This window comes from Loxodonta africana, chromosome 16 (genome assembly GCF_030014295.1).
Source record: "Loxodonta africana isolate mLoxAfr1 chromosome 16, mLoxAfr1.hap2, whole genome shotgun sequence".
NCBI lineage: Eukaryota > Metazoa > Chordata > Mammalia > Proboscidea > Elephantidae > Loxodonta > Loxodonta africana.
Window position 1 is genome coordinate 36,580,104 of NC_087357.1, and position 15,522 is coordinate 36,595,625.

Here is a 15,522-nt window from a genome sequence, read left to right on the forward strand (position 1 = left end):
TGGAAGCAGACTGTCACATCCTTCTCCCGCAGAGCCGCTGGCTGGTAGGTTCCAACCTCCGACCCTTCGGTTAGCTGCTGAGCGCTTTAATCACTGCATCACCAGGGCTCCTTATCAGGCAAACAGCGAACGTTAAAGAAGCTGTTTAATAATTTATGGTACAGCCACTTGATGGAAACTTATGCAATCATTAAATGTTTTCAAAGTGCATGCAATAACACGAAAAACGCTTATGATGCAATGCGAAGTGAAAATGTACATAAAATTGTGAAATGTGGCTGTTTGTATAGTACGCTTTTATAGAAAAACCAGGAAACATTTTTAAAAATATGAGCCATGTTCGAGTCATGATCAGGAGATTTTTCCATCGTCCTATATGTCTATATGAATCCTCCCCCGCCCCACCCCCTTTTTTTTTCTTGAAATGAACAAAGTCAACTCTTCTTGAGTCAGGCTGTGCGTCCCTTACTCGCGACACCCCCGGAGACTGGAGGATGGGGCGGAGGGGGACGGCTTAGGACCCCTACCTCAGGTCGATCGGCCGCCAAGTTCCGCACCATCCACAGAGCCGTCCTCCCCTCCCGCCCACCTCCCCGAAACCGTACCCTCCACGGGGCCCGCCTCGCCCCCGCACCGGCCGGTGCCTGACCGCGCGCGGGGGGAAGCAGGGCGAGCCCAAGCGGGGCTGACACGTGGGGAGGCAGAAACGTCGGAGGAGGAGGAGCTTGGCGTGCGGGTGGCGGTGTCAGTGAGTGGGAGAAACCAACCCAGGCCGCCTCAGAGTCTCCGCTTTCCTCTGCTGCTCATCGGGGCGAGGAGAACGAACGCTCTCCCTGCGGTCGGGATCCCCTCCTAAGCAGGTTCCCAGGCCAGAGACGAGAAGGCTCCGGCCGCTACCCTGCGCCGCCCTGGACGCCCCGCGCCCCGGCGCCGCCTCGAGCGCCCCTCCCCGCCTCCGAGTGGTGGTACGGCCCGGCCCTACGTCACCCATTGTTTACAAATCAACCCGAGCCGGTAGGATTCCGGCTCCGGCGGCGGCCACGGGCGAACGGCGACCGCCCGGCGGGCCCGGCTTCTGCGTCGGCCTCGGCCCCGGCTTCTGCCGCAGGATCGCGGCTGGCTCTGCTGCGGCCCACTGAGCCCGGAGGGGAGCCGAGCCGCCAGCGACGCCCGTAGAGCTTCGAGCGCCCGGGCGGGGGGCCATGCCGTGCCGGAGGGAGGAGGAAGAGGAAGCCGGCGAGGAAGCGGAGGGGGAGGAAGAGGAAGAGGAGGAGGATAGCTTCCTCCTGCTGGAGCAGTCGGTGACGCTGGGCGGGTCGGGCGAGGTGGACCGGCTAGTGGCCCAGATCGGCGAGGCGCTGCAACTGGACGCTGCACAGGACAGCCCGGCCTCCCCGTGTGCGCCCCCGGCGCCGCCGCTGCAGCCCCCGCGGCCGCCGGCTGAGGTGCCGGCGGACAAAGCCCGGCCCCCGGCCCTGCCGCTGCTTCTGTCGCCCGCGCCCGCGTCGGCGGAGGCCGCGGGCCCAGGAGCCCTGCGCTGCACCCTTGGGGATCGCGGCCGCGTGCGGGGCCGGGCTGCGCCTTACTGCGTGGCGGAGCTCACCGCCGGCCCCAGCGCGCTGCCCGGGCCTTGCCGGCGAGGATGGCTCCGGGGCGCCGCCACCGCCAACCGCCTGCAGCAGCGACGCTGGCCCCAGGCCGGGACACGCGCCGGTAACGACGGCTCTCACGATGACCGGCTCCTGCAGCAGCTTGTGCTCTCGGGGAACCTCATCAAAGAGGCGGTGCGGAGGCTCCAGCGAGCCGTTGCTGCGGCCGCCGCTGTGGCAGCCACGGGCCCGGCGGGCGCCCCAGGGCCCGGGGGTGGCCTCAGCGGACCGGATCCCTTCCCACTGCAGCCCTCGGGCGCCCTACACTGACCGGACCCCCCTGGAGGAGGAATCCGAGGCCGCTGCGCAGACCCGACGGCGTCCTGCCCCCACCAGTCATGAATGAAGCCGCCGCTGCTGTTCTGGGAGCGACCGCCTAGGCAGCGGGGAGGCTCGTGGGGAGAGACCTTCAAACCAACCTTACTGGCTCCCTCGAGGCTGTCGGAGAAAACTTAAGAGTGGAGAAATTCAGGGGCCAGGGCACGCCTGTGCCGCCTGAAAATTTCCCCAGCCATCCCAGAGCCAAGGACCTGGGATTAACTGGGAGAACTGTGGCAGCTACTAGCATCCTCTTGTACCTGATTTAGCCCTTGGCGTCGCACGCTTGGATTGTATAAAGATAGGACTCCGAGGGGCGGGAATCGTGAGGGCTTTATAACGATACTTGAAAACTAATGACACACATACGTTTTCTCTGTATTTTCCGGTGGAGGAGCTTAGTGAAAATGGTGCTACAATTGCTGTGCAAAGATATTCTGGGGGGAAGAATATAAAAACTTGGTGATGGGTGGATTGGTATCACCCCCTTTCTCCCACCTAATTGGTGGCTGGTCGAGGTTGGAGCGGGAGGGAGGTGGAGACTTTTGAAGGTGGAGAGAATTGGAGTTGAATGCGGACTTTTAAATGACTTGACCTTGCCAGCAAACCAAGGTCACAGTTTGGTGTAAGTGGAAGGCTGTGAGGTTCCTGAGAGAGCTAACTCACCCGGGTGTGTTCTCTTTCTTTTGCTCCAAGAGCCCTGTCTATGCTACCGCTTGGAGTCTCCCGAGGACACAGGCATGGAGAGAGGGATGGGTGTGGGGAGAGTTATTTTTTCTGTCCTTTCTTCTTTCCAGAACTCCTCCTCCTGGGAGGCCACTCTTGGCCATGCCAGAGCTTTCTCAAAAGCAGTCATAAACACTCTTTTGAGTTGCTCTCCTGTCCTGCTTGCCCGCCTTTCTTATTCCACCCTTTCTGGTGTCTGTACAGGGTGGATGAGAGACCCTGGACACTTTCTGCTCTGCTTCGACCCTCTGTGGAGCCGTGGGCCTGAGCCTCCGTGGTTCTTCACTGGGCACAGTTTCCTTCAGCCGTGCCAGCTCTTCTTTGTGAGTGACTGAAACCGTTTTTAAAATGTGACTCTCCAAGAGGAGAAACCGCTGGCTTTACCGTTGTGAAACTTGAGGGCGCTTTAGAAAGGTGCCACCCCCAAACTTTAAGGTAGCTAAACCAATTTTTTTAAAAAGATTCAATGGCTTGATCATCCTTCAGATGTAGCTGTTGATGAACACTTCGCAGCGGAGTGTCTGAAATTGTGGTGGTCCTGATTTATAGGATTTCTTAATTAAAATGTCTGCGAATAAATTCGTTTTTCTGTTTTGGAACATGGTTTGGCTTTTTGGTGGAAAGTGGGGGAAAGAAAAGCACATATGGGATACCCTTAAGAAGAGTGTGCTTTGGAAGACGGGGGGAGGGGGTCCTCAGCAAATTGTTGGAGCCAACTCTGCAGAGCACAGAATACTAGCACAGATGCAGCACTTGAGGGCTTCTGGGTTGACAGTCCACGGGATCAAAAAATTAAGTCCTGTTTTTTAAAAGCCGCTAAGTGAACTTTGCTTCCTTTAGGGAAAAATAACATATTCCAGAAATGCTTTCTTGGGCTGGAGGGCAAAAAGACCAAGTAACTTGTGTCTGGAGGGAGGTGGACGGAATTGAGTTTTTTATCTGGATTTTTCTGTTAAGAGTGGGGAGGGCACAAGCAAAGCTAGCCTGTTTTATCCTTCTAGACTGACCCAGACCATGGCCTAGAGAAAGGAAAATGGTGTTGCAGTGAGTCATTTGATAGTTTCAGAAGGCAGCGCTTAGGTTAACGGAAGCCATCCTGCTCCTTATCCTTCCTTTAGCCCCATTTTCCCCAGACATAGAACCTTTACTCAACCCCTTCCTACTGTTCCCTTGTCCTCTTCAAGGAAACTTCTTGGTACAGCCCGGCACTGCTAACTAAGCCCCCCTTGAAGAACCTACTTCTGCTCAGCACCTCTTCCTTCACTGTCTGCCTACCCCCTGCCCCAGCCCACTCCCTTGCTAGGGCTGCAGGAGAAAGGTTAGTGCTCAGCGACTCAGGATGGGACTCAGCTCTGCTGTCCACCAGCTGTGTCATAGCGGGCAAGTCACTGTTTTGAGCTTCTTTCTTTTCTCATTTGTAAAACCATAATACTTAATGTAGTGATTGGGTCTCCCTTTACTCGTTTATAAAACTACAGTACTTAAAGAGGTGGTCGGGAGAGTTAAATGAGAACTTGAGGTGTCTGGGACACTTTACGTACTCAAAAAATGCTGGCTGTGAATTCTTGGTATCATCTCTGCCCTTTCCTCCTTCAGGGCCCATATCTGTCTCTTAAATGTGGCCCATTCACTCTCTCTTCTCGTCCACTCTTCTCTTCCACCATGAACACAGCTATCCCCAGCCTCTTCCTGAACTTCCAGAAGGATACCCTCACACACCTTCCAGAGAGTCTCTGCTTTCATCATCTGGATGGTGGCATTACTGTGCACTTGAAAGAGCCATAACTTACCATTCTGGGTGTGTTTCATCATTATAGCATAGTTCTATGTGCTATGAGATAGGCACTAGTATCTCCATATTATAGGTGAGAACACTGAGGCCCAGGAGGTTAAGTGATTTGCCTCAAGTCACTGTCTTAAGTGGGGGGAGCTGAGATTTGAATCCAGCTGTTTGCCTCTAGGATCTCCTGCTTCTCTCAGCCAGGTTTTCTGGTCATATTGTACCACCTGTTTCTTGGATTTATTAAAAGTTCTTAAGTGCATCCCACAAACCTCGACCCCAACACAGTAGCATCACCATTCTCAAGCTTTTTTGTGCAGTAGTCACATATATGCAAAACAGGATGAGGCAGGGTTCAAGAGGTCCTGATGTAACCCACCGGCAGGTCTGGGGCTGAAACTTTCACATAAGACAACACATCACACAAGAGGCACAGACAACAGATGGTACATATCCACTTTTAGAACCTTGGGTCCTCTGTAAGATGAAGGCATAGGGCCAGATGGTGAGGTCTCGCCCAGGGCAGACATCCTGTGGGTCTGCGGCATGGCCGACACTCAGGAATGAGGTTAGAATGATGACTTTGAACAGAGGCAAGATCTAAAGGAGCTGGAGAGAAAGGAAACCACTCGCGGCGCGTTATGGGCAGCCATTCTGGTAGGCACCCTTTACAAGACATACTTCGCTCTTCACAAAGGTGTATATACTGTTGCCATCGAGCCGATTCTGACTCATAGTGACCCTTTAGGACAGGGTAGAACTGCTCCATAGGGTTTCCAAGGAGTGGATGGTGGCTTCGAACTGCTAACCTTTTGATTAGCAGTCAAGCTTTTTACCACTGTGCCACCAGGGCTCCTTACAAAGGTAAGAGGTAGGAATTATTGGCAGTAGAGCCAGGATCTGAACTCACGGCTCTTCTCAAGTTGATCCTCTTGCCTCCTACCTGAGTCTACCCATATCTCCTTCCTTGTAGTCCAGCCCCTGCTACTGATCCAGCCACCTGAAAAGGCAGTAGAGAGCCTTATCTCACCTCATGGCCTGGGACAGTGTCTCTGTTTCAAGGAGGCAATGGCCATTTCTGAGGTGTTACAGCCTGGGCCAGCCCATTCATAGTACTCAACCTGGGAATGACTCTGATTGGGCTGTGCCTCACCCTGTGGAGTGGATGAGCACAGAACTGGGGGTGTGGGTGGAGGGCAGAGTTCAGACAGGGCCATCTTCTGAAAGGGCCAAGGCCCAGGTTTCCCTGATAGCATTCCGTGAGTATCTAGCTGAGAGGACTAGAATAATAGGGAAGTGGAGAGGAGAAGCTGGTTTGTGTATGTTTGAGGTGGCAGGTGGGGGACGGTTAGTGAGGAGTTTCATGCAGAAAGTTATAGGGATAGTAGCTAAGCAGATAGGACTTAGAGATCAGGGCTGAAATTAAAGATTTGGTAGTTAAAGCCAAGAGGGGTGGATGGAGCCTGGAAGATGCCATCACTTGAGAAGTAGTAATAAATATACATAGTGTTTCTTACCATGGGCCAGGGTCTGTTCTAAGCATTTTACAAAGATCAGCTCATCAGATATCTATGTGGGAGGAATCATGAACAGAAGGAAAGAGTAGAACCGAGAGAGGCCAAAGGAGACTGAAGGGTAACCTGGAAAGCTGGTGGTCCGACACAGAGCTATATCTATATTATCTCTTTATATCCTCAGTGGTCTGGCCATGGAAGTCCAGGGTATATAGAATCAGATCTTGCTCAATAACTTTCATTATCTTCTTTGAACCCTGAAGTTATTCAGCTTCCCTTTATCAGTACCATTAAGAAGTGTGTTTTGAACATCTGCAATGTGGGTTCCTCCCCTCCTAAACCCAGAAGAAGGAAAGTGCTGTTTATGGTGCATCTGGAGAAAGGTGATTCTGACTCCTGTGTCTGAGGAAGATGTTGATGAAAACCTAGACAACCATTTTTCACTAATATTAAGCTGTGGAATCCAATTTACCAGTTGTTGTTGAGTCAGCTTCAACTCATGGCAACCCCATGTGTGTCAGAGTAGAACTGTGCTCCATAGGGTTTTCAGTTCAGTGGCTGATTTTTTGGAAGTAGATTGCCAAGAATTTCTTGCAGGGTGCCTCTGGGTGACTGGAACCTCCAACCTTTCCATTGGCAGCTGAGTGCTTTAACCACTTCTGCCTCTCAGGGACTCTCGGCATCTAATTTAGACAGTAAAAAAGAAATGGCCAAGAGGTGGGGCAAAGGTTAGATGATAACCAGATTGTGATTTTTTTAACCCACCCAAATCAATAAGTCAAACTGCCCAAAAGGCCTATCAGTTGGGGATTGTGAATTTTACCTCCTATGAGTCAGTTATGAGTCAGTTGACAATTGATAAGGGGGAACAGCTAATCAGCTTCTTGGAATCAGTTTCAGTTTTGTTTCTATCCTAGAGTAGGCTACAGAGAACAGGGATTCGTTAACACAAAAACAACAGAAACACACCCAGCCAGCCCAGGCATGAAGGGTTATACAGGGTTGTTTCAACAGCCAATCTGTCAGGCCTAGGGCCTCAATGTGGCAGGACAGTTTGTGACACAGGGCACTGTCACGTAGGACAGCCACACCTACAATCCCCCTGATCCCTGCTCTTCAGTCCTGCTCGAACTAAGGCCCTCATCCCTTCCCAGGTTCCCCTGTCCTTCACAGCATCTTACCTTCAATTTCTCCCTTTGCAAATCCTCAATCCGCCTTCGGACAAGCACAGATGTCTCCTGGCTAAGAAAATCCTTCCTTTGGCTCTCTTTCCCCTTTTTAGCCCCTGTCCCTCCTTTCCCATATTCTTCCAACTTCTAAACACCATGATTCACTGATGCCCAAAGCACCCCTCTCCTAGAGCCTCCTGAAGTCTGTGGAAATGTTCCATTATTTACTCTGCAAATATTTACTGAATAATATCCAGGCATTCCTACTCAACACAACTATGTTTCAGGCAGCAGCCTAAGCATTTTTCAAGCATGAGCTCAATTAATCCAACAACTCTATGAGGTAGGGATATTTATTACTATTGGACTTTTTAAATGAGGAAAGTGAGGTTAGAGTCGTGAAATAACTTGCCCAGCGTCACACAGTTTTAAAGGAAGGAGCCAGGATCCCTCAAAAAGTTAAACATAGAGCCACCATTTAAAAAAAAAAACAAAAACCCATTGCTGCCATATGACCCAGCAATTCCATTTGTATGTACATGCCTGAGAGACCAGAAAGCAGCAATGCAAACAGACAGATGTACATGGGTGCTCATTGCAGCACTGTTCACAATAGCCAAAATGTGGAAACAACCTAAATATCCATCTAGGGATGACTGGATAAATACAATACGGTGCATACATACAATGGAATAGTACTCAGGCATAAAAAGAAACGAAGTCCTGATTGATGCTACAACATCGATGAAGCTCAGAAACCTTATGTTCAGTGAAATTAGCCAATCACAAAATATTGTATGATCTCACTTATATGAAGTAAGAAGAATAGGCAAATGTATAGAGACCAAAGTTTATTAGTGGTGACCAGGGGTGGAAGGGGGAAAGAGGAGTCTTTGTTTAGTGAGCTTTTCTTCTTTTTTTGTCTTAAATTTTATTTCGTTGTGCTTTAGGTGAAAGTTTACAGTGCAAATTAGTTTCTCATTCAAAAACTTGTACACAAATTGTTTTGTGACATTGGTTGTAAACCCCACAATGTGTCAGCACTCTCCTTTCCCGGTTTCCCTTTTCGCCCCCCTTCACCCATTCCCCCTGTCCCTTTGTCCAGTTTCCTGCCCCTTCCTATCTTCCCATCTTTGCTTTTGGGCAGGTGTTGCCCATTTGGTCTCCTGTACTTGACTGAACTAAGAAGCATGTTCCTCACATGTGTTATTGTTTGTGTTATCGACCTGTCTAATCCTTGGCTGAAAGGTAGACTTCGGGAGTGGCTTCAGTTCTGAGTTAGCAGGGTGTCCGGGGGCCATAGCCTTGGGGGTTCCTCCAGTCTCTGTCAGATCAGTAAGTCTGGTCATTTTTTCATGAATTTGAATTTTGTTCTGCATTTTTCTCCCTCTCTGTCCAGGACTCTCTATCAGGATCCCTGTCTGAATGGTCTGCTTAATGAGCTTATTTATGATGGTGAGAAATTTGGCAGTGATTAAAGGTGGTGATTGCACAGCATAATCAGTTTTTCAGGTGTGTAATTTAGTGATATTAATTACATTAGTCAATGTAATTAATATCACTAAATGTTGAATTGGCAAATATTGTACTCTAAATATTTTATATATATTTACAACAATAAAAAATAATAATAATAATAAAGGAAGGAGCCAGGACTGGACCCGCGCAATTTGGCTCTGAGCCTGAGTTTTAACAGCTATGAGGTACTGTACTGAGGCCTGCAGGTTTTCCCTTTGAAATGTGTCCTTGTCTTTTCCTCTCCCTTCCTGCCCAGGTTCTTATCGTCTGGTGCCTGGATGCTGTAACAGCCATCCAGCTGATCTGACTGACCAGAAATGTTCTCCTCCTTCCCAGTCCACCCCCCACACCGTTGCCTGATTAATCTGCCTAAAACATTCTCTGCATCTTGTCACTCCTCAGCCGTAAAAGAATATATATAATCACTTTGGGAAAAGAACACATTCACATGTGAGCCCCTGAGATAACCCTATAATGACAGTAAATAAAATGAGGAGTGCGAATAAAATGAACTTGAAGGTCTGTGAAGAAATTACATGACTTTCTCAATACAAATTATAGACAGGAGTGGACAGGCCAGGAAAACAGAATGTCAGCTGAGCACTGAATTGGAATTAAAAGGGGATGGGTTTTCTGACAGGAGATGGGGGAGGAAAGAGCTTGGCCCCAGGCTGTCCCCACCACAAACCCTACCCTTTGTTGGTGATATTCCCTTCTGCCCCTACTCCACCAGTTCCAACCTTGAGCTTCTTTCATGGCTTGGCTCAAGGGTGACCTCCATCAAGAAGCCTCACTGATTAAACCTTCTTTTCTTTTTTTTTTTTACAATGATTATCCTCCACGTGTCTGTCAGTTTGTCATCCTTTAGTGGCTTATGTGTTCCTGTGATACTGCCACTGATATTCAAATACCAGCAGGTCACCCATGGTAGACAGGTTTCACATGAGCTTCCAGACTAAGACAGACTAGGAAGAAAGGCCTGGCAGTCTACTTCTGAAAAGAATTAGCCAGTGAAACCTCTTTGAATAACAGGGGAACATAGTGTGATACAGTGCTGGAAGATGAGGCCTTCAGGTTGGAAGGCACTCAAAAGATGACTGGCAAAGAGCTGCCTCCTCAAAGTATAGTTGACCTGAATGACATGGATGGAGTCAAGCTTTTGGGGCCTTCATTTGCTAATGTGGCATGACTCAAAATGAGAAGAAACAGCTGCAAACACCCATTAATTATTGGAATGTGGAATGTATGAAATATGAATCTAGGAAAATTGGAAATCATCAAAAATGAAATGGCATGCATAAACATCGATATCTTAGGCATTAATGAGCTGAAATGGACTGGTATTGGCCATTTTGAATTGGGCTATCATATGGTCTGCTATGCCAGGAATGACAACTTGAAGAGGAATGGCGTTGCATTCATCTTCAAAAAGAACATTTCAAGATCTACCTTGAGGTACAATGCTGTCAGTGATAGGTTAATATCCATACGCCTACATGGAAGAGCAGTTAATACAATTATTATTCAAATTTATACACCAACCACTAAGGCCAAAGATGAAGAAACTGAAGATTTCTATCAACTTCTGCATCTGAAATTGATGGAACTTTGTTTTGATCATTTACTGTTGCTATAACAGAAATATGACAAGTGGATGGCTTTAACAAAGAGAAGTTTATTCTCTCACGGTCCTGTAGACTAGAAGTCGAAATTCAGGGCACTGGCTCCAAGGGAATGCTTTCTTTCTCTGGCTTCTCTGGAGGAAGGTCCTTGTCATCAGTATTCCCTTGGTATACTCAAAAGAGATTGGCTTAAGACACTATCTAATCTTGTAGATCTCATCAATATAACTGCATGAACCCATCTTATTACATCATAGTCATAGGATTTACAACACATAAGGAAATCACATCAGATGACAAAATGGTAGATAATCATACAATACTGGGAATCATGACCTAGCCAAGTTGACAGATGTTTTTGGGGGGCACAATTCAATCCATGACAAACATGCGATCAGGATGCATTGATAATTACTGCTGATTGGAAAGTGAAAGTTGGGAACAAAGAAGAAGGATCAGTAGTTAGAAAATATGGCCTTGGTGATAGAAACTATGCTGGAGGTCGCATGATAGAATTTTGCAAGACCAGTGACTTCACTGCAAATACCTTTTTTCAACAACATAAACGGCAACTATACACGTGGAGGAAACCCTAGTGGCATAGTGGTTAAGAGCTACGGCTGCTAACCGAAAGATTGGCAGTTAGAATCCACCAGGCGCTCCTTGGATACCCTATGGAGCAGTTCTACTCTGTCCTATAGGGTTGCTATGAGTTGGAATCGACTCAACTGCAACAGAATTTTTTTTTTTTTAATACATGTGGACCTCGCCAGATGGAATATACAGGAATCACATTGACTACATCTGTGGAAAGAGAAAAGCTCAATATCATCAGTCAGAACAAGGCCGGGGGCTGACTGCAGAACAGACCATTAATTGCTCATATGCAAGTTCAACTTGAAGCTAAAGAAAATTAGAACAAGTCCACAAGAGCCAAAGTATGACCTTGGGTATACCACACCTGAATTCAGAGACCAACTCAAGATTAGATTTGAGGATTGAAAACTAATGACCAAAGACCAGATCAGTTGTGGAATGACCTCAAGGACTTCATACATGCAGAAAGCAAGAAAAAATTTAAGTGGGAAAAAGAAACTGTCAACAACACACAAAAAAAGACATCAAAATGATTACACTAAACTCATACCTATCCATAATTACGCTGAATGTAAATGAACTAAATGCACCAATAAAGAGACAGAGAGTGGCAGAATGAATGAAAAAACATGATCCGTCTATATGCAGCCTACAAGAGACACACCTTAGATTTAGAGACACAAACGAACTAAAACTCAAAAGATGGAAAAATATATATACATCAAGCAAACAACAATCCAAAAAGAGCCCCCCCTAAAAAATCCAGTGCCATCGAGTCGATTCCGACTCATAGTGACCCTATAGGACAGAGTAGAACTGCCCCACAGAGTTTCCAAGGAGTGCCTGGTGGATTCGAACTGCTGACACTTTGGTTAGCAGCCATAGCACTTAACCACTACGCCACCAGGGTTTCCCCAAAAAAGAGCAGGAGTGGCAATATTAATTTCTGACAAAACAGACTTTATAGTAAAATCCCTCATAAAGGATAAGGAAAGACACTATATAATGATTAAAGGGACAGTATAACAGGAGGGGAAACACTGGTGGCATAGTGGTTAAGTGCTACGGCTGCTAACCAAAAGGTCGGCAGTTCAAATCCACCAGGCACTCCTCAGAAACTCTATGGGGCAGTTCTACTCTGACCTATAGGGTCGCTATGAGTTGGAATCGACTCGACGGCAATGGGTTTGGTTTTTGGTTTTTTTATACCAGGAGGATATAACTATATTAAATATTTCATTTATGCACCCGAAAACAGGGCTTCAATATACATAAAACAAACTCAAATAGCATTGAAAAGTGAGATAGCTCCAAAATAACAGTAGGAGGCTTCAACACACCACTTTTGATGAAGGACAGAACATCCAGAAAGAAGCGCAATAAGGACACAGAAGACCTAAATGCCACTATCAACCAACATGGCCTCATACACATATACAGAACACTCCACTTAACAGCAGCCAAGTATACTTTCTTTTCTCGCACACATGGAACATTCTCTAGAATAGACCACATATTAGGTCATAAAGCAAGCCTTAACAGACTCCAAAACATCAAGATATTACAAAGCATCTTCTTTGACCATGAGGCATAAAAGTAGAAATCAATAACAGAAAAAGAAGAAGGGAAAAGAAATCAAACACTTGGAAACTGAACAATACCCTGCTCAAAAACAACTGGGTTGTAGAAGACATTAAGGATGGAATTAAGAAATTCATAGAATCCAATGAGAATGAAAACACTTCCTATCAGAACCTTTGGGACACAGCCAAAGCAATGCTCAAGGGTCAATTTATATCAATAAATGCACACATACAAAAAGAAGAAAGGGCCAAAATCAAAGAATTATCCTTACAACTTGAACAAATAGAAAGAGAGCAACAAAAGAAACACTCAGGCACCTGAAGAAAGCAAATAATAAAAATTAGAGCAGAATTAAACGAAATAGAAAATACAAAAACAATTGAAAGAGTTAACAAGACCAAAAGCTGGTTCTTTGAAAAAATTAACAAAATTGATAAACCATTGGCCAAACTGACAAAAGAAAAACAGCAGAGGAAGCAAATAACCCAAATAAGGAATGAGATGGATGATATCACAACAGATCCAATTGAAATTAAAAGAATCATATCAGATTACTTTGAAAAAATGTACTCTAACAAATTTGAAAACCTAGAAGAAATGGGTGAATTTCTAGAAACACATTACCTACCTAAACTAACACAAACAGAGGTGGAACAACTAAACAAACCCATAACAAAAGAAGAGATTGAAAAGGTAATTAAAAGCTCCCAATTAAAAAAAAAAAAAAAAACCCTGGCCCAGAAGACTTCACTGGAGAGAGTTCTACCACACTTTCAGAGAAGAATTAACACCACTACTACTAAAGGTATTTCAGACCATAGAAAAAGATGGAATACTCCCAAACTCATTCTATCAAGCCAGCATAACCATGATACCGAAACCAGGTAAAGACATCACAAAAAAAAGAAAATTACAATCCTATATCCCTCATGAACTTAGATGCAAAAATCCTCAAAATTCTAGCCATGACCAAGTGGGATTCATACCAGGTATGCAGGGATGGTTCAAACATTAGAAAAACAATTAATGTAATCCATCATATAAACAAAACAAAAGACAAGAAACACATGATCTTATCAACTGATGTAGCAAAGGCATTTGACAAAGTCTAACACCCATTCATGATAAAAACTCTCAGTAAATAGGAAGAGAAGGAAAATTCCTCAACATAATAAAGGGCATTTATACAAAGTCAACAGCCACCATAATCCTAAATGGAGAGAGTCTGAAAGCATTCCTCTTGAGAATGGGAACCAGACAGGGATGCCCTTTATCACTACTCTTTTTCAACACTGTGATGGAGGTCCTAGCCAGAGCTAGAGAAATAAAGCGCATCCAGATTGGTAAGGAAGAAGTAAAAGTATCTCTATTTGCAGATGACATGATCTTATACACAGAAAACCCTGAAGAATCCTTAAGAAAATTACTGAAACTAATAGAAGAGTTCAGCAGAGAATCAGGATACAAGATAAACATGCAAAAATCAGTTGGATTCCTCTACACCAACAAAAAGAACATCGAAGAGGAAATCACCAAATCAATACCATTTACAGTAGCCCCCAAGAAGATAAAATACTTAGGAATAAATTTTACCACAGATGTGAAAAACCTGTACAAACAAAACTGCAAGACACTACGGCAAGAAACCAAAAGAGACCTACATAAGTGGAAAAATACATCTTGCTCATGGATAGGAAGACTCAACACTGCAAAAATGTCTATTTTACCCAAAGTGATGTATAGATACAATGCAATTCTGATCCAAATTGCAATGATATTTTTTAGTGAGATGGAGAAACAAATCACCAACTTCATATGGAAGGGAAAGAGGTCCCGGATAAGTAAAGCATTACCGAAAAAGAAGAACAAAATGGGGAGCCTCACATGACCTGATTTTAGAACCTGTTATACTGCCACAGCAGTTCTACTCTGTCCTATAGGGTCGCTATGAGTCGGAATCAACTCGACGGCAGTGGGTTTGGTTTATACTGCCACAGCAGTCAGAACATCCTGGTACTAGTGCAACTACAGATACGTAGACCAATGGAACAGAATTGAGAATCCAGACGTAAATCCATCCACATATGAGCAGCTGATATTTGACAAAGGCCCAAAGTCAGTGAAATGGGGAAAAGACAGTCTTTTTAACAAAAAAGTGCTGGCATAACTGGATATTTGTCTGCAAGAAAATGAAACGAGACCCATACCTCACACCATGCACAAAAACTAACTCAAAATGGATCAATGACCTAAACAAAAATTCTAAAACGATAAAGATCATGGAAGAAAAAATAGAGATAATGCTAGGAGCCATAATACATGGCATAAACAGTATATAAAAAATTGCTAACAATGCCCAAATACCAGAAGAGAAACTAGATAACTGGGAGCTCCTAAAAATCGAACACCTATGCTCAACCAAAGACTTCACCAAGAGAGTAAAAAGATTACCTACAGACTGGGAAAAAGTTTTTAGCTATGCCATTTCTGATCAGCATCTGATCTCTAAAATCGACATGATACTGCAAAAACCCAGTTAAAAAATGGGCAAAGGATATGAACAGGCACTTCACTAAAGAAGACATTCAGATAGCTAACAGATACATGAGGAAATGCTCACGATCATTAGCCATTAGAGAAATGCAAATCAAAACTACAATGAGAGTCCATCTCACTCCAACAAGGCTGGCATTGATCCAAAAAACACAAAATAATAAATGTTGGAGAGGTTGTGGAGAGACTGGAACACTTATAAACTGCTGGTGGGAATATAAAATGGTACAACCACTTTGGAAATGGATTTGGCTCCTACTTAAAAAGCTAGAAATAGAATTACCATACGATCCAGCAATCCCACTCTTTGGAATATATCCTAGAGAAATAAGAGCCTTTACATGAACAGATATATGCACACCCATGTTCACTGCAGCACTGTTTACAGTAGCAAAAAGATGGAAGCAACCAAGGTGCCCATCAATGGGTGAATGGATAAATAAATTATGGTATATTCACACAATGGAATACTACGCATACTTAAAGAACAAT

General features: G+C 45.3%; 1 protein-coding gene and 1 long non-coding RNA gene across 2 annotated transcripts in view; one reads left to right on the forward strand and one right to left on the reverse strand.

The window, feature by feature from the left end:
• Positions 1-609, reverse strand: part of LOC104845805 (uncharacterized) — a 43,929-nt gene extending 43,320 nt beyond the window's left edge. Inside the window, exon 1 of the long non-coding RNA XR_010318090.1 lies at positions 528-609. This is a non-coding gene — a long non-coding RNA (uncharacterized LOC104845805). The remainder of the gene's footprint in view (positions 1-527) is intronic.
• Positions 610-1,040: 431 nt separating this feature from the next.
• Positions 1,041-3,292, forward strand: FRAT2 (FRAT regulator of WNT signaling pathway 2). The gene has a single exon (XM_023547213.2). It carries the CDS (start codon positions 1,203-1,205, stop codon positions 1,917-1,919), a length of 717 nt encoding a protein of 238 aa, XP_023402981.2. The 5' UTR covers positions 1,041-1,202; the 3' UTR covers positions 1,920-3,292.
• The last annotated feature ends 12,230 nt before the right edge of the window (positions 3,293-15,522 follow it).

What these genes read in the sequence shown, in the direction of transcription:
- FRAT2 (XM_023547213.2), top strand. Translation starts at nt 1,203, where the DNA reads ATGCCGTGCCGGAGGGAGGAGGAAGAGGAAGCCGGCGAGGAAGCGGAG.